Source organism: Brassica rapa, chromosome A10, assembly GCF_000309985.2.
Source record: "Brassica rapa cultivar Chiifu-401-42 chromosome A10, CAAS_Brap_v3.01, whole genome shotgun sequence".
In the NCBI taxonomy this organism is placed as follows: Eukaryota; Viridiplantae; Streptophyta; class Magnoliopsida; order Brassicales; family Brassicaceae; genus Brassica; species Brassica rapa.
The window spans coordinates 5,276,578-5,299,730 of NC_024804.2; the positions used below are offsets into that span (position 1 = coordinate 5,276,578).

General features: G+C 31.5%; 2 protein-coding genes across 2 annotated transcripts; both read left to right on the plus strand.

The window, feature by feature from the left end:
- The first annotated feature begins 2,896 nt into the window (after positions 1 to 2,896).
- Positions 2,897 to 8,657, plus strand: LOC103847715 (amino acid permease 5). Its single transcript, XM_009124800.3, has 5 exons — positions 2,897 to 4,310; positions 4,717 to 4,950; positions 5,121 to 5,214; positions 5,973 to 6,327; positions 6,405 to 8,657. The coding sequence occupies exons 1-5, from the start codon at positions 4,220 to 4,222 to the stop codon at positions 7,059 to 7,061; spliced, it is 1,431 nt and encodes a 476-aa protein (XP_009123048.1). The 5' UTR covers positions 2,897 to 4,219; the 3' UTR covers positions 7,062 to 8,657.
- A 1,311-nt stretch (positions 8,658 to 9,968) lies between these two features.
- On the plus strand, positions 9,969 to 16,425 carry LOC103847714 (magnesium dechelatase SGRL, chloroplastic). Its single transcript, XM_009124799.3, has 4 exons — positions 9,969 to 15,410; positions 15,529 to 15,873; positions 15,952 to 16,098; positions 16,195 to 16,425. The coding sequence occupies exons 1-4, from the start codon at positions 15,237 to 15,239 to the stop codon at positions 16,300 to 16,302; spliced, it is 774 nt and encodes a 257-aa protein (XP_009123047.1). The 5' UTR covers positions 9,969 to 15,236; the 3' UTR covers positions 16,303 to 16,425.
- Positions 16,426 to 23,153: the final 6,728 nt, after the last annotated feature.

Consider the following 23,153-nt stretch of genomic DNA (forward strand, 5'->3'; position numbering starts at 1 on the left):
AGGAACTTGGTGGATCCACAAGATGCAAAAATAATAGAGAGTATACCATTGAGTAGAAATCAGTTGGCAGATAGGAATGGATGGCACTTTACCATGAATGAAAAATATACGATACAATCAGGGTATCAGGTAGAAAGGATTTATCCTGATAAGGAGAAACCACCTGATTTTTATGGTCCTAATGTGGATATCCTCAAAGCATTCTGTTGGAAGGTGAGGTGCCCTCCGAAGCTAAAGCACTTTTTATGGCAGTTGTTGTCCGGCTGTATAGCGGTAACGAAAAACCTAAAAGCACGAGGGATACAAGGAGATACTTGCTGTGCCAGGTGTGGAGACCTGGAGAAATCAATAAACCATGTGTTCTTTGAATGTCCTCCAGCACGTCAAGTGTGGGCTCTATCCAAGATCCCGTCAAATCCAAACATTTTCCCAATTGGTTCTCTTTTTGCTAATATGGACCATCTATTTTGGAGAGTTAATCCAAAAATGAAGGATCATCAGTTTGCATGGATATTATGGTATATTTGGAAGGGTCAGAACAACAAAGTGTTCAGTAACCTTGACATTGACCCAAGAGACACGCTTCGACTGGCAGAAGTTGAATCAACACTGTGGGCTGAGACACATGTTATTAATAATCATAGGTTGGTACATGAAGTACAGGGAAGGCTTGATTTAGGGACCACAGGAAGATGGTGTTTCACGGACGGTTCTTGGAAAGATAAAGATCTATTTTCAGGACAAAGATGGCTTAGTAAGTCACCAGGGTTTGATGGCTTATTGGGGGCACGGAATGTAAGGGCATCCCTCTCACCTTTTCATTCGGAGATGGAGGCATTAATTTGGGCAATGGAATGTATGCAAAATTTAAGACAGTTTCAGGTTACGTTTCCAACAGATTGATCTCAACTGGTGAATATGGTTTCGGAACAAGAGGAATGACCAGCATTTGAAAGCTACCTAGAAGATATTAAGCTTTTGCGACAAAGTTTTGTCAACTCAGAAATCGTTCATGTTCCTAGGACGGAGAAAAAAGGGCAGATAGCTTTGCACGTAGTGCTCGGCAACAACTGTCTTTCATCGTGCACATGGATGCAGATTTACCACCTTGGTTTACAAAGTCTACATGAGTCTTTGCTGTTAAGAAAAAAAATCTTTTAAGAGATTTGTCATATTTCATAGAATACTTTTATTTTAAAAATGAAAATGAAATATTAATATACAAGTATAAATATAGTAGTTGTAAACCCAAATCTAATGAAAACTCAATACCTAAATGCGAAAAAAAAATCTAGTTTTATAAAATTGAATAAAAATGTCAAACCATCAAAAGTTTTATGAAAGAAGTATTGTTAAAATTGATGAAAAAATAGTGGTGGACATGTGCGAGACTCTAATACATAAAATTAAAAGAAGTTATAAAAGGGAAATTGCCACAAATACCACAATCATAATACCACTTTTCATGTTTACACTAATCATTTTTACCTTCACTTTTAATGAAGGGTAAAATACAATTATATCCTTAGGGTTAACTAATCTAGACTTAGGGTTTAGAGTTGAGGGGTGGGGTAGGGTTTTTAGAATGTGAAATTTATGATTATAATAAATATATAATAAATATTTAAAAAATATATAAAAAATTTTAAAAATAGTTTCAAACATAATTTTCGTTTTTCAAAAAGAAATTTGAAAAAAATAAAAAACAATTCCAGCAAAAAAAATTCAAAATTTTTTTTTTATAAAAAGTTTGAATTTGAAAAAGTATAATTCGAAAACATAAAAAAAATTATATATTTTTTTGTTTTTTTTATTTTTTCATTTTTTATTTTTTATTTTTTTTTATTTTATTTATTTTATTTAAATAATGATTTATTATATATATAAATAACAAGGGAATAAGAGTCTTTTGCCATTTAATGAATAAGGTATTTTTGAAAATGTCTCATTAATGGTGGTAAAAATGAAAAGTGGTACCATGAAAGTGGTAAACATGTAATTTCTCCATTATAAAAGGCAAAGAATTTTTTTTTTCCTTTAAAGTTTTTGTTCTTTAAATAGCCAACAAATGAGTTTGCACAAAACAAAATAGCCAGCTGATACCACTCAAATTACCCTAAGGAGTGTTACTCTCATCAAAAGAGGTTCAGATGTAGTACTTAGGGATCGAATCCACAAGGAGCTAGGGAACAATTAAATCTAGTGTTTATTAATTCTAAAGGTTGTAAATGTTTAAATGAAATAGCAATAGTAACAAGCGAGTAAATAATAAATGTAACTTGGTTGGGATAACAAGGGTGCTTGAATATGCGGTTAGCCCTCTCTAGCAATCCTAATATGATAGATAGATGTCATGATGGGATAACAAGGGTGCTTGAATATGCAATCCTATGATCAAGTTCTAGTTAGCAAGACTAAAACAAGCAATGAATACAAATCTATCATGAATATCACAACAAGGTAGATCTATAGTTTGGGGCTAATCCCACAAACCTATCTGAACCCTGGATCTAACAGTTGAACTACTCAGACATAGTAAAGCAATTCATATCAATAGAGAAATAGAAACTCATAGAATAGATGAAAAGAAACAGAAACAAGGAGTTCCAATCACAAGTGATCTTCTCTCCCAAATGAAACTTGTAACAAAACTAGGTCTAGAAAAGCTCTCATCTTTTTGCCGTCAAAACACTTAGGCAGTATATATTCTACTAGGTTCAAAACTCGTCAGGGCATTTTGGTAATTTGGCTTGGCCTTGGTTTTTAAGTCTGCTGAATCCAAAATGTCGCGTATGGTGTCTCGACATCGATCGATGGTACTTGTGTTCATCGATCGATATTAATCTTCATCTGTCGAGGCATTTCCTGATATCGATCGTCTGCATTGATGCGCATCGATCGATTATTCTTTCTCTCGTCGACCTCTAAGTGGTCAGCTCGGGTGAAATGTCCTTTAAGCTCCAAAATACTCCAAAGTCATAGCTTTACTCCGAAATGCACCTGAACCTGAAAACATACCTAGAAGAGTAGAAAACATAGATATATATATATAGTAAAATACTTATATACCATAGATAAAAATGGGTCAAATCCAAGGTATATCACCAGCAAATGTTAAAGTAACCAAAACATATTAAACTAAAAGAGTAAATGACAATTATGTCCTCACGTATAACTGTAATTAATTATTTATTAAATATTAAAATATAAATAAACATTAAAAATAAAAAATAAGAAAAGCAAAATGATTTTTTCAACAAAATATTTTCAAAAAAAATCATCAATTTTTTAAAACATCTTTTAAGCGATTTTTCTTTAATCCAATTTAGGCAGGTCTTCCTGAACGTGTAGGTTATCTTCCTAAAATCGTTAAAAAAAATTCTAAATTTAGGAATGCTTTCATAAATGGGTAAATAGACTTTTTGAATGTGACATGTATGTATATTTAGGAAATTCTTCGTAAATATGTATGACATATTTCTGAATTTGATTTATATATAGATTTAAGAAAATTTTACTCAATACAATATAACATCTTGGGAACATTTATAAAATTGATTTTAAATATGTCTAATATCTCTATTAAATTTAGATATCAAATTCAAGGTCTTCCAAAAAATTTAGAACGATGTTATATATATATATATATTTAAAATTTCATAAATATATATTCATGAAGGTATGTTATACACTAAATATACATATAATTCAAATTCCATAAGGTCTTCCAATAACTTTAGAAAGATGTTATATATATTTAAAATATCATATTTTATATATTCTTGAAGGTATGTTATACACTAAATATACATATATAGAGAGATAGAAGACAGAAAGAAAGAGAAGCACATGCGGTTTCGTATCCTTTCTTCTGCATGTACGTTTATATGTCTCAGTCTGCCATGAGGCTTTATCTATTTAATGAATTCTAGCTTCAGTGATTTTTACCATCAGGCATTTACTATCTCACAGACCTTTCTTCTCAATTTCTTCTCTTCCATACAGAATCTTCGGTCCAGAGAAAGCCAGAACACATACTTCTCTCCTGACCGTTGTTATATTTGGAAATAAAAAAAAATTCAATCTCTCCTTCATTCCTTTCCATTCAAAACTCGAGATCTAACCGATAAAACAGCCAAAAACGTCAAAGCAGGTTTCTGTCGGAAAAAAAATAAAATTTTGAGTATTATTTGGAATTGTGTCTGTCTAAAAGAAGAATATGGTCGAGGATGTCAAGAACGTTCAGGGAGATGTACTTCCTCGAAGCAGCTCCGGCTTATTAGACGATGATGGCCGTCCCAAACGAACCGGTAAATTTCATCCAATTAATTTAAATGTATATAATTTTCCCAGTTGATTGAAGCTAAACAGGCTATTAGAACATAGGTCAAAATGAACTTAATTGTTTTGAAAATAAATCATTCATACTCGTAAACATGAGAAATTAACACATGAATTTGAGTGGAACAAAAGAAAGAGAGTAATGCTTTATTCAGCCCACTTTTATTCTTCTAATTCTGTAACCATTTGTACTTTATAAAAAAAAAAAAACATGATTTTGTTGGAAATTTTTTTTTATTTGTGCAACTGAGAGAAAATATATATATCCATGCGAGTTCGACGTTTACGTAAATCGTTGTGGTTTGTAGACGCTTCAAGAGGCAACTTTGACTCTCCTTTAAAATTGTTTTTGACATTTGATTGGGGATGGTTCAGGGACGGTGTGGACAACAAGTGCACATATCATAACAGCAGTGATTGGGTCAGGAGTACTGTCTCTGGCATGGGCTATTGCTCAGCTTGGTTGGGTGGCTGGTCCAGTGGCAATGCTACTCTTCTCTTTTGTCAGTTATTACACTTCTACTCTCCTCGCTTCTTGTTACCGCTCCGGGGACCCTGTCACCGGCAAGAGAAACTACACTTACATGGACGCTATCCACTCAAACCTCGGTAAATCCACCCATCTCTGTTTTCTTTTAGAATAATCCCATGAATAGTAGAATAGTCAAAAGATCAAATACCGGTAATGCAGTTGAAAATAAAGTTCCTCACTAATTAAACTTTAAAAGATGTTTTTTTTGTAGGGTATTGACATTTGATTTCTTTTGTAAAATTATCAGGTGGCATTAAGGTGAAATTATGTGGAATTGTGCAGTATGTTAATCTCTTTGGTACTGCAATTGGTTACACTATTGCATCAGCTATAAGCCTCATGTAAGTTCAAACTTAGTTTTCAAACTGTTTTGTTAGTTTCTTTACGGTTGAATACAAGTCGACTCAGCAATGCACTTTCAAAATGAATGAGACATCTCCTATATATCAAAAGAGAATCATTTCAATAAATATGTTTTACACACATTGACATGTGTCACCGTCACAATCATTTTAATTTTAGAATGCTTACGTGTCATCCTTCCAGTCAAATTAGTAATTAATGTGTTCACACACTAATTTTCTTAACTCTATCATAGACAATTTAATGTGGGCACACACTATTTTTTGATGTAAATTTAAGTATTTAGTCTTACATTATTCAAACTTTTATGTTTTATATTATTTTTATTTTCGAATTTCGAAGATTAAGTATATTTGGATTTTTGTTAAAATTACATAATTAAAATAGATACCCGAACTCAATTCCAAACCGAATCTGCAATGATTCGAACCAAATCCAAACCAAATTCAAACTAAAATTTGTAAATATCCGAATCATATTTTAAATTTCTAGCTCTATAAATCTGAAATTCGAATAGATCAACTAAATCCAAACGGATATTTGTGTCCATCCCTTGAAAAACTATACGATAAATCTCTTATTACAACGTGAAATAAATAATTTAGTCAATTATTTTACTCTGTGTACTGCGCGGATTAAATAATCTGCAACAGTTAGTTACTTTAAAAAAGATGTGACTGTTTCCTGGTTTAATTATTGTTTGTTTTCTGCTAATTATGATGGGGGAAAACAACAGAGCAATCCAGAGGACAACTTGCCACCATAACAATGGGGGAAAAGCACCATGTCCTGTCAATGGCAGTGCTTACATTATTGGGTTCGGTGTATTACAAATCTTATTATCGCAGATTCCTGATTTTGATCAGTTATGGTGGCTGTCCCTCGTCGCTGCAGTCATGTCTTTTGGTTACTCCACCATTGGGCTTGGCCTTGGAATCTCCAAATTGGTTGAGAACAAAGAGATTAAAGGCACTCTCACTGGAGTCAGCATTGGGACAGTGACACCCACCGGGAAAATGTGGAGAACCTTTCAGGCTCTTGGAAATATTGCGTTTGCATATGCTTACTCCATGATTTTCGTCGAGATTCAGGTATTTTATTTTTATATACGAGTGTGTGTACGTGCAATAATAGCTCAGAGTTGGTTTAATGATATGATTGGTTGCAGGACACGTTAAAATCACCGCCTTCTGAAGAAATCACGATGAAGAAAGCAGCTCTCGTAAGTGTGGCAGTAACGACCTTCTTCTACACGCTCTGTGGCTGCGTGGGGTATGCAGCATTCGGAGAGTCTGCACCCGGAAACCTCCTCGCTGCTGGAGGCTTCACAAACCCGTATTGGTTGCTTAACATAGCCAATCTCGCCATATTGATCCATCTAATCGGAGCTTACCAAGTCTATGCCCAACCAATCTTTGCCTTTGTCGAGAAAAAAGCTTCCAAGATGTATCCAGAGAGTAAGTTCGTCACAAAAGAGATAGAGATTCCACTCTTTTCTGGATCCAAGCCCTTCTGTTTGAATTTCTTTAGGCTCGTGTGGAGGACGGTCTTTGTGATTACAATAACGTTGATCTCAATGCTAATGCCTTTCTTTAACGATGTTGTTGGTCTCTTGGGGGCCATTGGCTTTTGGCCTCTAACGGTTTATTTCCCTGTGGAAATGTACATTGCACAGAAGAATTTACCGAGCTGGAGCAGACGATGGCTTTGTCTTCAAGTCTTGAGTTTGGTTTGTCTTATTATCTCTTTAGCCGCGGCAGCAGGATCTGTAGTTGGCATTGTTAGTAAAATCAAGACTTACAAACCTTTCCAGTCGGATTTCTGAGAGGCTACCAGAAAAAGTAAAAATCCTGCAATACGGATGAAACTAGAATGCAGATGTTGTAATCTTTAAATAATGTTTAAAAGAAATCTTATAATCTTTTTAACATTATTCGAAAAGTTAGTTTTCAACTTGTTGTGTTCATGTTAATTCTAACGGTGGTTAATGACAAAAATATCTTTAGTAAATTAAATTATTATATCTAACATAATTATTATAACTTTTTTGTTTTTCTCATATATTGTTAATTAGATTTTTAATTTTTGCTTTCTTTTTCAAATTGGTTTCCAAATCATTAAAGATAAATATTTTTTATAAAATTCTAAAATGTGGATATAATATATATAAAATTTTGATTTTAAAAAAGGAAACTAAAACTAAGCTTTATATTTTTAAACGATAATTTACCTTTAAACATAATATCAAAGTCACAATATTTATGCCTTACTGATATTTTTGTCACAGATTTTAATTTTAACAATTTATTCAGGTTTCAAAATCAAATATATAAAAAAGAAAAACACTTCAAAATTTTAAAATAATATATTTTGTATATGAATTGATTTCGTTAAAAAAATCCACCAAATAAGTTTGATATTTTAATAAATAAGTAAATTTCCCTTTAAAACATAATTGCAAGTATATTTAATCTAAGTTTATATGAAAAATTAAAAAAGAAAATTTCTCTGTTTCCATCCTCATATGTATATTTTACAGAGTTGAGTTTTTTTCTTTTTGCAGAGCGGACGACACATCTCATATAGAATGACTATCACGTTCCATTGATGAATAATTTTATGATTACCATCAAATCCATTAACCATGACCGTCAATCAAGAGCCCATCACCTTCTGTAGCCGAAACATGGGCACTGATCTTAACAAGAAACTCAACGCCAAACCAATGATGGCGAATGGCGGAGAGAAAGGAGGTGCACACTATGCGTCAGAGTAAACACATCATCCAAGAAACCTCGTGTACAAAATTCACCACAACATAGCGTCCACGAAACCTCATCTACAAAACTTTCTAGGATTGAGAACTTGATTTGTGAAACCTCATCCAAAGAAACTTTGTCCATGAAACTTTGTAGGATTGAAAACTTTGTCCACCAAACCTCATCTTTGATAGTATGATTGAAAACATTATCTATGAAACTTCTTTTTAGGATAAAATCAGAAACAACTTGGAAAATATATGTATTGAGAAAAATGTGAAGACAAACTATATTGTGTGTTCAATTAACATGAAACTATGTGAAATGAACATCTTTCAAAATAAAATAAAAAATGTCAGTTTAATAAGTTATAGATGAATTATTATATCCATGATATAATTATTTCTACATATGATTATACAACGATGATTTTGAAATGATTTATCCACATTATTAAAATATCAATGAGACTATTGTCCACCAAACTTGTATCCACGATTTTCTTTTCTGTACATTATATATATATATTAAAATATAAAAATAAATGTTAAATATAAAAAGTAAAAAAAGAAATATAATTAGTTATATCAAACAAATTAGTTATTTAAAAAATTAGCAAAACACACACAAAAATGAAAAGAACACTAATAATACAAAATAATGAAAAATATTGGTCCACATATTATAGTTCAGAGAATTCCGTCCACCAAAAGTTTTTCACAAAATTTAGTTCACCAAACCGTATCTAAAAACTTATGTTCACGTAACGTTGTCTATGATTTTTCATGTTCAAAATGTTGAAATATATAAAAATGGATGTCAAAATATAGAGAATAAAATCATAATATATTATTTCAATACTTATTTATATATTTTAAATTTTAACAAATGAGCAAACAAAAAGTAAAAGGTGAATAGATAACAATAAATCTAAAAACTAAAAGATTACTATACCCCATAAATAATAGAGTACAAGCACAAACTTACTTTCTTTTTCAATTATTTAAATGCACAAATTCAATTAGTTTTTTCTTTGTTTTTCTTTACGCCTCTGAAGTACTCATTATCTCCATCTTATTACAAATATGGTGTTTTGTCTTGTTTGCATAGATAAACGGAAAATATGCTATCTATCCTAAAAATGGCGGATATAGACATTTATTTTCCTGGAGGCAAAATTATACAATATTTATAAACAATAATAATAATAAACCTTTAAATATTTTCTAGTTTTATTAGCTGTACTAAATAAAAAAAATTAAAAATTAAAAATCTTCATAAAATATAAAGATAATTTAAACTTGAATTTTTATGATGATTCTGTTTTATTTAAAAAAAACTTACATATTAAAATGATCCAGGAAATCTTGACCATTATTATAGTGTTTTGAAATATATTAAAAACATTGTGGTTATTAGGTTTTTAGTAGTACTAGGTTAAGATCCACGCCTTACGCAGGATGAACATTATATATATAAATAATTATTTATATTATATGTTTTTACATGAAATAATAAATATATATTGAATAATTAAAAGTTATTAACTACTACATATATAATTAAATTGGTGCAAACATATAATTAAATAAATTTTATTAATTTAAAGAATTTTTTTTTCTATTTGATAGGATATGTAATTAAATTTTAAATGATATTAACATACATATTATATTTTTAATATTAGTGTCTATTAAATAATGCTTTCTACTCATATGATTTTTTGATCATTTGTATATTTTATAGTAAAAACTTTAAATTACTGATAACAAAATTTTCATGAGATTAATAGTTTTAGTAATTTAAAATTTTTTTAAATTAAGTTGTCAATGTTCATTCAAATCTTTTATCAAAAAAATGTTCAGATTAAATTTCGAAACTAAAATATTTATGTATTTGATATGGTTTATAATTTAATTTAAAACGATATATATTAATCTTAATAATTATTTAAATTAGACTTTTTACTTATATAATTTTTTAATCATTTGTATTTCATAAAAAAAAATTTTAACATGGATCACAAAATTTGAATGTGAAACTTTTAACAGTTTTAGTAATTTATAGTCATTTTTAAAAATTCAAAATATAACATAAACAGAAAAAAGTAAATTTTTATTATATGGTTATTGTGGTTGTTTAATTTATTTTAATAGTTTGAAATTAAACAAATACGATAGAAGATACATTAATTTTTATCAAATCTTTATTATACAAAATCATTAATTGCCATATATACTTTAGCCACATTAGGCAATTCTGTAATTTTTATTTAAGGAAATCATGAAGAACATTAATAATGAATTTATGGTTAGTTTAATAAAAAGTTTCTTATATAATTAGATGGATCAGCATATTTTTCTAATAATTCAAAGAATCATCCTAGTGATGACACGTGGCTACAAAAAGAAGTTGTAATGTTTCTCAAATAATATATATAGGATATTAGTGTAGTCTTTCAGTTTTATAATCACGCATTTTCAGTTCACGAGAACAGAACGCCACCACTTAGAACTATAACCTTATCATGAAATTCTCACCGAGATTCTTATACATATAATGGGAAGATGCTACATGTTGACTTGTCTTAAAATTATGCTGAAATAGTCTCAGCAGTAAATTGTTTGTGACTAGCAAGAGGCTCAGCTTAATGTTCTCGTTCTCATTCTAGACAACTCTATAAAAACATGCTTAGATTTATACCAATAAATCTCTTCACATAGGAGAAAGTGTTCTCTGGCTTGTATCTTCAAATCGGTCATGGTTCTTACAAATTTATTGGATTAATTTATAAAAAAATATTAATTTGACTCTAAAATCCATCTGAATTCTTCTGAAATCCACTTATTTGTTTTTAAAATCAGTACATTTATCAAAGATTTCCAAATCCAAAAAAAATTTATAAATCTGTTAAACGATCATAACCTATAACTCCCACTTAATGTCCAACCGAAGCTGGTTAAAGCATTAAAACATTTTTAACGACGGACACTTATCCCAGGATCCCAACTCCGTGAAATCATCGAAAACCTAGGTCGCCTTTCTCATCGCCGCTTCGATACGTTACTTTTTTCTTTTTTACTTGATTTCATGTTTAATGAAGTGTTTATTATTATTGAGTTAAAATATTTGATTTTAGGGTTTATAAGTATAATACTTCTTAAGAAGTTATTCACTAACATACTTCTTCAGAAATCTTCTAATAGCAAACTTCTCTACAAGTCTTCTATTAGCAAACTTCTTGGGAAGTTTTCTCTACCAAATTGTTTTAACCTAGCTAGAATTTTTGACTCCTATGTAAAGAAAATTTACTCATTCTCTCTCTTTCTCTCAGATGACTACAACAAAAAGGTAATATTTCTCATTCTAAAACTCTATAACCTCTCCCTAATCTCTCTGAACTTGAAGACACCAAACTTTATATTAAATGTTTCATCTTTTGTCTCATATCTTTCTCACCAGTCTATCTTGTTTTCATTCCATAGTTTTCATCTTCCACTTCTAAAAAGGTAGATCTATAAATGTTGGATAGGTATTTTTTAGTTTTATGTTTTGTATGTTTGATTCAAACGAAACAATAGATTCAACTTAATGTGATTGTTTTGTTTATTATTGAAGCATAAAAAGTTCTATCTTAAAAGATTTTCTCTGGTTTAAATTCATTTGTAGCATTTTTCGATTTGAAGACAATATCAGACTTCGGATTTTATTAGCAAACTTCTCAAAAAGACTCCTGGAGAAGTATGTTATGCAAACTGCGAAAATTGCAAAGATCTTATTTTTGACCAGTTTTGTTTTTGTTTTTGTGTGTTTAGTATAAATAAAGTTAAAGATTAACTTTAATATGATTATTTTCTTATTAATTTAGCTGAAATTTTTATTTTTATGGTTTATCTTTCTTTTTAAAAAATTAAGATATAAAACAATTAATATTTTCGATATATTCATTTCTTGTGTGTCATAAAACCAAATACACATATAAATTCAAAACCATTGTGATTATATATTAATATTTTAGCTATAAAATTTTCTAGTTTCAAACAACATGAAATATTTCTTGTGTGTTATATTCAAATAAAAATATATATTAAATTTATTGCAATTGTTTTGTTCTTATTTAATCCTACAATTTTTATTTAAAAGAAAAATCCTCTATTTGAATCATTTTAAAAAATTAGATATGCATGGTTTAGAGACCTGAGGACTATATATCAGACTTCAGAGTAGACTTCTGAGATATATTTCTCATAGACTACTCAGCAAACTTCACCACAAATTAAACGAAAAATTAAAATTTAAGCGGAAAAATAAAAGTTTAAATGAAATTTGACCGCAAACTAGAAGACTTCTAGAGAATTAGTAGTCTTCTCTAGAAATCTTCTAATTTGCGGTAAAATTTCCCTGACAATTTTAGTTCCCTTTTAAGGTTAAGAAATTCTTTTTTAATAGTTTATATAATATTGTAAATAATGCATCCACTTCATTTCTAATCTAATAAAAATTATTTTCCTAATTATTTACTTCAGTTCTTGTAATGATAAACTATTGTCTTCATTGTTATTTTTTTGTTAAGATTATGGTTGTGCAACTTAAAGGGGATGCTTATGTGTTGTCCTTTATCAGTTTTGTGTAATTTGGATGATAATGATGATAACAAAGTATACGTACTATGCAGAGATTTATAATATAACACTTGACACAAGTTCAACATATTACACCTTTAATGTCACATAAGTTAAAAAAAAATACACAAGTTTAAACATATGAATTTGTAAGCATATTAAAATTTGAATACACATGAATTAACAAGAACATCTTAAAATTTCAATTTATGTATGGAGCAAATGCAAGTTTATTTCAACACTAACATAGAAGACTTCTCAAAAATTCTGCTTTCATTAGCTGGAAACATAAATAAACATGAATATTGTTAATTTCATAATAATTATTATAAACTTAAGTTAAAAAAAAAATAATGCATAAGCTTAAACATCTGACATCTCAAGTTTATTAAAACTTGAATACACATGGATTAGCAAGAAAAACTTAAAATTCATTTAAATATGAAAAATGTAAGTTTACTAAAACTAACGGGAGAAGACTTATCTCATTAACTAGAAACATAAATAAATATGAATATTTCTAACCTCATAATTATAAACTAGTAAGTTATAAATTTAATTGATAAGTTTTAATGAAAAATACACATGAATTAACAAGAAAAATTTAAAAAATCATTTTCAATATGGAGAAATGCAAATTTTACAAAAACTAACCGAGTTGAGAAGTCTTTGCACCAGAAAACTTCTTCATAAGTATTATCCCAGCATACTTCTCTATAGGTTTTTTGTTATGGATATTTTTGCATTCAGCAAACTTCTTAGGAAGTCTCTTTTGTAAATTATTGAGTTTCTTGGCATTTAATTTTTTATATTTTTTCAGAGAAGACACTTCTAGAAAAATCTTATATGATAATTAGATTAATTTTGCGATTGACCAAAATTTTGTTAAAATTTGACTTTTTCATAGAAGACTTCGCGAGAAATCTTCCAGTAGAAGACTTATGGGAAAGTTTGTTTTTACTGTTATGTGTAGTCTCTGAAGTGTCGTAAGAAGTCTACGTAGGTTAATTTTTACAACTGACGATGTTTGACTTTATAAGAAAAGCTTCTAGACTTCTAGAAAAGTCTTATATGGGAACACTTCTATAGAATTCTTTTACCAGAAGACTTCTATAGAAGTCTGCTTACAAGACCAAAGTTTTGACAAAAATTTCGGAGTAAAATGAAAGAAATATTTTCAAGAATTCTTCTAATTATTTAATTTTAATATTAAATGTTTTATTAATTATTATCATTTGCAAATTTAACATATGCAGATTTCTTACTAGATTTGAGAGACTTCGTGAGATTGTAAGAAGACTTCTTTGGAAAAATCAAATTTCTACAAAACTTCAGTCAATTGCAAAAAAATTATCATTTTTAGACCTTGTGAAATTCATGTTTACGTTCTCTAAACACACATAATTTATTAAGGAAAGTTACCCACTCGTTCTTAACTATGAATTATGAACTTGAGTAATTCCGTTAAGCTAAATAGTTTGGGTGGTTTTCCCCTTTTTGGTGTGTCCCTGATCATTAATATGACTTATTATGTAAAGTAAACCTCAAAATGCGACTGCGAATGTAACGTAATCATGATATAAGTGTCAAGTAAAAATAATAATAAGTTAATTACACTAAGAAATACTTTTTGACTTTCTATTACACCTAGAGACACTTCTTACATGTGACACACTTTGTTGTAGGCTAGCAACAGATTGTGGACAATTTTGCCCTTAATGGAAAGGAGACTTGTGAAGGGGTGATTTGTGGACGAGTGGTGCGTGGTTGAATGATTTGTGGACGGGTGATGTGTGGATGAGTGATGAGTAATGTGATGTTAATGTGTTTATAGTAGATAACGTGGATAAACTCTCTGTTTTGATTCCATAAAACTATACAACAATACGTGGACATTGACTCATGTTATTAAGATTATACCATAAAACGTGGACACGGACTCTATTATCTCCAATACAAACAATTGGCTTCTTCAGCTCAATTGATAAATTATCTGCAATTAAACTTCAATCAAGACGAGAAAGAGATGATATTGTGAGTATGTGTAGAGAGAAAAATCGAAGAATCGTTTACCTTTTGTCGGAGAGTAATAGTTTATTATGACAATTATTTTTGTTTAATATATTTTAGAACTTGAGATAAAAGTAAATAAATACATAAAGTAGAATAAGAAAAATAATAAAATGAAATAAGAAGAGGAGAGAAATTCTCTTTAGTTTAGGGTCATAAGAGTCTTTTTTATCAAAAAAAAAGTATGTCTCAAGTGATAAGTGTCTTGTAGTGTAATTGCAATGTGAGAAAGTGTTTCTAGATGTAAAAAATTCAATAATAATTGGACCATATCATTTTATCCAGAGGGGGTTGCTTACGTGGAGAAATACTGAACTCAATAAGAAAAGATAATAATATTTGGAAAAATCTCAAATGAATTGTAAATTGTTGATTGTGTGGAGAAAAAAGCTCCGCAGAGACACTCAATTTGTGGCTGTGTGTATCTTTGAATAATAACATCCTCTCTCCCACATTTCTCTATCTCTCTCTCTCTCAGACAAAAATGGTGGAAGATGAACAATGAAGAAGGATCAGCTCATGCATTAACCATGCTGTTATGTTCCTCTCATGGCTTCTCACATCCTTCCTTATTACCACAATCCAATTCTGTTTTATCCCAATCGAAAATTCATCGGCCACCATCCCCGTTTCTGCAGCAAGCTCCTGAGGACAAGAATTAGGGTTCCTCGAAGCTCAGCCATTAGCGACGGTGGCATCTCTCACAATACTTTAGTTTCCAAGGTGAGCCAAAGTTTTTTTTTTTTTTAAAAAAAAATTTCACCATATATGTATATGAAATTGAACTCTTAATGTTCGATTGAGATGCTTCAGATTGTGAATGTTAATGATTTTGAATTAGGCTGTAAGGCTTTTAGTTCCACAAGCAAACTTTGATTCCTCAAAGCTCAAAGTGGAGTTCTTAGGGGAGACATTGGAGACTAAAGCTAGCGGAGGGATTATAACACCTCGCACATATATTCTTTCACACTGTGACTTCACCGCTAACTTGACCTTAACCATCTCAAACATCATCAACCTGGATCAACTAGAAGGCTGGTACCAGAGAGACGATGTGGTTGCTGAGTGGAAGAAGGTGAACGACGAGATGCGGTTACATATTCATTGTTGTGTTAGTGGGCTTAGTGTATTGCAGGATGTGGCTGCAGAGCTTAGGTATCACATATTCTCCAAGGAACTGCCTTTGGTTAGTTTTCTTCCCTTTTTTCAAAAGAAATGCAGAAATGAGTAATGAGTCGTAACTCTTTGACATTGTGGTTCATAGGGGCTAAAAGTTGTGATCTATGGAGATTCAGTCATGTTTAGAGAGAACCCTGAGCTAATGGATGCTTATGTATGGGTTTATTTCCATTCAAGCACACCTAAATACAATCGGATTGAGTGTTGGGGACCTCTCAAGGACGCTGCAAAGGTACATAACCTCATTCACGTTGCTCCTTAACTCATGCTTCCTTTCGTACAAATGTGAAATCTTTGGTTATGTGTGTGTTTTCATTTGGTGGTGAAGGGAAAGCAGATTGGCAATCATCAAGGCTTCTTGAGTTCAAATACTTCTTCGAGGAAACTGATTCAGCCTAAGTCTATTTTTCATACCCTGTTTACATTTCTTCTGTGAGACAAGTTGTACATTCTCCTCTTCTTTATTTTTTGCAAGTGATGAGCATCTGACACAATTACAATCTGCCAACTTTCAGTTGTTCATACTCGAAGTTTTTATAAGAAACTTGCTCGTAAAACATCTTCACCCACATGATCATTTTCAGAGTTCCATTTGAATTGATTATAAACCCGCACTTATCTAGATTGGGGACTTATATAAAAATCTCTTAAACATTAATTTATATAGAACGATATTCTCAAATTTTACATTATTACACATTTATTGCAAATGTTTACATGAAAATGATATAATTTTTGAAAATTTAGCCACTGAATTTTCTCTTTTGAGCCCACAGAAAATACAACATTATAAATAAAAAATCAAAATATTTAATAATCTAATTAAATGATTAAATGTGTTGACGAAACAATTTTTGTTTTAAGTTTATGGTGAATTATGCAAATGTCCGTAGTAGGAATTTAAAAAAAAATAAATAAATAACCATGCAGTCTTTTTTTTTTCTTACAACAAAGGGCTATTCTATTATTCAAATTTGAGGCAGTCTCGGTAACTAGAACAAAATAGAACAACTAATGTAACAAAGTTCTATATGAAAAGATCTCACAGTCTTAGCTAAAAAGTTCGAAATTCCATTTATGAGATATCTCAAATTGTGGAAAACATATATGTGGCGTCTTTATCATCTTCAATTCTATTGCAAAAGTAGGTCAAACATATATACAGTCTATGAAAGGAGGATGTAACAATTTTTTACTAAACCGGACAATATAACATTTTCGTCTGTAACTGTGCAACATAGGCGACACTCACAACATAAATGTTGTATACTATAATGGGATATTTTACAAGTGTTACATTTTAAACTCTTTAGGTAACCTATTTTGAACTTTTATTTTTTATTCAAATCAACTCCGATTATGACATGTTGTTACACTACTTTATAATGTCTAACATCCGGTTATTCTGACGAACGTTTTCGCCCGAAAATTTACCGAAAATGGTCTAAAATAATTTCGTAAAAAACCAGTTCCAACAAAATATTGATAACTTCTCCACCCTAAAGAAAGATCCACATGCTCATATCTTAGAAACTCAGCCAGCTTTTGTTGATGGGCGACAGATCTCAGATAATATTATGATTGCTTATGAGATGTTTGCTTCGAACAAAAATAGAAAATATGACCAAAAGAATATCAATGAAATCAGATACTAGAAAATCTTATGACATGATGGAATGAAACTTTATTAGAGTTGTAAAGGAAAATATGGGCTTCTCTACAACTTGGATCGATTGGATTATGCAGTGTATCTCATATTGTTAAGTATAAAGTTCTCATGAATGGCCAGTTAAAAGGAATATTGTACGTCAATGATATACTTTGTCTCTTTTCTTATTTATTCTATGAACGAAAGGTTCATTTGCCTTATTAATCATGTTGAGAGTCAAGGAAAATATCAAGGATGCGCGCCTCCAGCGTGAGTCCCCTATGTCTAACTTTTTCATGATGTAGCTTTTCTTTTGTAAAGCAGAGTCTTGTAAATGTAAAGAAATTATGAAAGCAGTAAAGATTTATGGGGAAACCTCAAAACAATGCATTAACTAAAGTTATCTATAATCTTTGGTAAGATAATTCTTGGGGATCGAAAACAAGCAATCAAAGATTCTTTGGGAATCTAACATGAAGTTGGTATGTGGACTTATTTGGAGATATCTGAAGATCACAGTGGGTCGAAATGCAATTTGTTTGCCTTCTTCTACAAATCGGAGTAAATGGATGGTCAAGCCAATGGTTATCAAAAGGAGGAAAGGAAAAATCCTTATCAAATCCATTGTGTTAGCTCTCCTCACATATGTTATGTCCAACTTCTTTCTCTCTTTGGGCATCTGTAAATAACTAACGAATGCCATTGCACACTTTTGGTGGAGCTTCAATCCACCCAAAATAGGAATTCATTGGTCCAATATCCATGATTCATTTTGGCTTGGATTTTGTGCAGCAGGTATTATAGATTTAGTTCACCTTTGCGAAATAGTGCTATATACATACCCCTTCACATGTATAGACTAGCTTATCAGCTGCGTGGAAATTATTGCTATTAGGAATAAGACAGAAAATTCATTCAGGTTTTGAGGTGAAGGCATGTGAAGATCCTTGGATTCTTACTTCATCTGCAAGGCTGTCCAGGTCCAGAACATTAGTTAGTGATGTTATTAGAGAAATTTCTAAAGGGTGAGGGTTGAAATGATGGAGACTTTTGTTGTGCATGAAGATATATCGTAATTCGAGGTTTGTCTATAAGTTGAACCCCACATCAAAACACATATTGTTCGAGCTATACGAGGAGTGGTTTATATACTGTTAAGTCATACTAGGTTGCCAAACATATCCTAAAGCTCGAGGAAGAAGTTATATATTTGGAGCCAAGCATCACGAAGCTCCAAGCCTGCTTGGGAAATAAGTGTTTCTCAGAAGATGCACCATATTATATGGTAATAGTTATTTCAACATCACTATCATCTTCATCATCAGCTACTTTAATTATCCTTCGTTTCTTTTTTTGATTCTTTCCCTCATAACAAGTAATCTCAGTCCCAGCAACATCGTTAAAAAGCTCCTAACAGTCGTTGAATTTCAAAGTCACATATATCCAATGATTCAAAATTAAGATCCATCTCTTGCTTTCTTGGTCTCTTAAGTTTCGTTCTATGTGTTTTGGTTTTCTTCACACAATCACGATAAATCATGAGAGACTTGGTTCCATCAGTTCAGGTTTTATTTGTTAAACATTTTCATTGTATATTTATGTATTTTTAAAAATCTAACAATTATTTCCTTATTCCCTATTGATCAAATATTATAATAGTAAATTTTGATATCTAAGCTCTCCTTAAATTACGATCAATTAAAATTCTAATAGTTTAACTTAAAGTCTAACAGTTCATGTCATATTAGACAAAACGATCAAGCAATATCAAAACAACAAACGAGAACCTAGCATGATTCAATTTCGTACTACACAAGACTAGCTAAACTAATAACCATTTCTATGCACAAGAACATACAATACATAATAAACGAATAATCATTGGAAAGAGTAGAACTTGAATCCGTGAAGCAAGTAAAAAACAGAATCGCTATGCTTTCCCTATGCACTTATCTCGGCTTCTTCAAATTTCACCATCATACAAGCACCAGACTCATCGCCATGCTAACCAAAAATCAGAAACAAAACAAGACAAGCTTAGTCAGAAACATAACAAACAAGAAAAGATTAACAAAAAATAGAACAATACAAGTTTAACCATAACTTGACAAACAATATAAAACTTTGATAAATTCTGATAGCATCAACTCAACAAGTGACAAAATAACAGTGAACTTGAATAAGTGTACAAACAGCAACTCAGCAAGTTACAAACAACAAGCAAATGTCCCTATCCGAAAACCTAACCATATACATTCAGTGTAACCGCAAGTCATGAAATAAATTCAAACCACAGTTCAAATAGAATTTCAAACAAAAATTCAAGTAACCTATCCATATACAAATTCAAAAAACAGATTCAAATTACAATTCACACAACAATTTTAACATGGCCATATACATTCAGTCTAAACACAAATTCAAGCTACAACAGTGACAACATGATATCACTCAAATTACTCTAAGGAGTGATTTACTCTCTCAAATAAAAGGTTTAATTGCAGTGTAACCACAAGGATCTAGGGCACACAATAGATCTAAACAGTTTATGATTAAGCTACGTAAATAATGTAAATAATAAATTCCAGGGTGAACAAGGCAGTTGTTCGGTTGGTTGGTTTTGAGGTTTGTAAACAATATGAGAAAGTGTTAGAATTAGAGTTTCTATGCAGGTAATCATGATTATAATAGTAAAGCTAGGGTTGTATATTGGATATTCTAGAACTCAAACTAAGTACTATTCTATCAATTTCCGTTTGTTTAGATTTTCTATTGTCTGAATCTCATATCTCAACTGTCGTTTGTTGATCTGGAGAAAGTTTCTATCGATACTATCGATGGAGAGTCGATCGATACACCTTTCAGAAGGTCGATCGATACACATATAGGGTTGTCGATCGATGTTCCTTCCAACAAGCTTTAGCGAGAATGTTTGAATTATGTTTACTAGGTTTCCTAGATCAACTTCCGTTTGTTTCTAGCAATCCTAGCACAATATGAATCAGTTCAAGTAAAAGACCAGGCTTCCGCTTGCGCCTAATTATCATAATATCTGGGTTCTAATTAGCTACTCTAGAACACAAGCAATAAGATCAACTCAATTGATGGATATCACTAACAACTCAGAAATTATATATTTGGGGCAACTCCTTCATAATCCTATTTGAACCATAAACCTAACAAGTTGAACTACTCAGACATAGCAAAGCAATTCATAACAAGATGTAAATAAAACTGCATAAATAGAATAGAGTATAAAAGCTAGAGTTCCAACACAAAGATCTAAATGAGTCTTGGATCTTCTCTCCAAATCTACTAACAACTCTAGAGGTTATTTGCTGCGAAAAACAAGAAAGTAGGAAAGCGTGTGTTGCCTATAACAATGACAGAGTACATAAATATTAGGTTAAAAATCAGACAGGAGTATTTCTGTAATTATGCAGTGACTTGGGATTTAAGTCGGCTGAAAACCTAGCCGGATCTTGCGCACTTCGCTGTCGATCGATGGCACATGATGTGCATCGATCGTTGTTTGACTCTGAATGTTGACATTCGGACTGGTTCAATGGTCAGCTACGGGATTCTCTCATTTTATTTCCAAAATGCATCCAAATCATCACTTTTCTCCAAAACACTCATGAACCTTTAAATGTGCTAAAAATACTCCAATATATAATAAATAGTTCCTAAAACACCTATATATCATGGCTAAACGTAGGTAAAATTCATGGTATATCAACACCTCAAGACTTATCATTTTGTTTGTCCTCAAGCAAAATAAAGAGTAGTTTTTATAAAAGAAGTTTGAAAACAGCAGGAACTCACACAATTTAAGAACTCACTTTCATCAGCTCTACAATGTTGCAAGCCACATCAAATCAATTCTAATTTTAGAGGTATTCTATATACCATATCCTAGCTTAGCAACAAAATTCATCTAACTAGCAAATTAGCTAATACTGTCTGACTCGCCCCTCTATTGATCTCATTTAATACATATATAAATAGTGTTGGCTTTACCTTGAGAGTATGGATCAAAAGATACATGGACTCTAACTCAAGCAAGTTTCTGAACACACATGTAGTCTTTTCTAGTTCCTTTCCTCTCTCTCTTCTCACTTCTCTCAGTCAATATCTCCTTTTTTAAATAGTATCATTTTATTTTTTTAATTAACTGAGATATTTGGACAAGTTTCCATGAATCAAACTCTAATGGTTGTAGCCACCAGATCTTATTCACTTCTTTTTTGACCTTTATCTCTTTTTAGAAATTTTAAGCAGCCACCAACTCATGTTCTAATCCTTTTAAAAATTGAAGGGGAGAGAGAGGGGAACTAGCTACACACAGACTTTTAACTTCCAGACTTGCAGGAAGAATCCGATCTAATGTATACCAAGTCCCAAGACAAGCAAATTAAGCTCCTTTAGGTTGGAGATCAGCTTTAGCTCCTTCAAACATTCTCAGCAAGTGTGGGTAATTGGCAGGTGATCCACTTTAGTATCTCTAATATACTATGTAGTCAATAAATCCAAGAGTGGTGCTAGAGAGTGGTTATATAATAAGTGAAATTATAAAGTTCATTATCCTCTTCTTGACTCAATAAAAACTTTTTGAAAAACATTTTATAAAACTCATGCAATAAACTAGATATCAGTAAACCTCCCCCCAGACTAAAATTACACTGTCTCTGGTGTATATTTAGTCGAAGGTTGGTGAGAAATAAATCATAAGTGCAAAATTAACAAGGTAGAACGATATACATGCCCGCTGATGTTTGATGTCGATCGACACAATAAAGTGTCCATCGATTGGTGCTGGTGTTGTACTATCAATCGATGTCGACTAGGTCTCATCGGTCGATAAGCTAGGAAAACATCTCATTGGTTGATAGGCTGGGAAATCGTCTCCTCGGTGCTGGTGTTGTAATGAACATAAATAAATTAAATGCAAAAATCAGTAATAATTTGAAATAAAACTAAGTAAAACTTACCTAATAGTGGGCTGCCTCCCACTCAACGCTTTGTTATAAGTCATTTAGCCGGACTAGTAAGGAGGTGGATGACTACTTGTTGAAAAACAAGTGTCTACATCTTCTTTGCTCATCTGAAACCATGTACCAACAAAGATTCTTATGGCCTCCTCTGGTCCACTGGTTTTTCAGTATCTCCTTATTAACCCCATTGACATGCATTCTTTTCCGAAGGTTGTTAATGCTGCCATGTTGCATTCTAAGTCGGACATGAATTGTTTCCTCGACGTTCCCCAATCTCTGGGAGAAGTATTCTCTTATCAAGTCTTGAGAAAAATTAATCTCATCAAGCTTGTTCTTTAACAACTTCACTGTTACCAGCCTTGTTTGCAAAGATGCGTTCCTATCGTCGATCGATGGTCGAGTGTAACCGTCGATCGATGCTTCTGGTCGGACTGCATTATGTCTTGGAATCACGTCCATCTCCTCTTTCAGCTCATCCATGCGTGTAGTCAGCATGTCAATGTTGTCATTAAGTGGGTAGTAGACATCATTGATCCTCTTATAGGTATCATCCAGTGACATATCTTGGATTCTGTAGATCCCATGGACAATATCATCGATATCTGCTTTGCTGTAACTGCCTAGCTGTGGCAAGGTTCAGGTGAA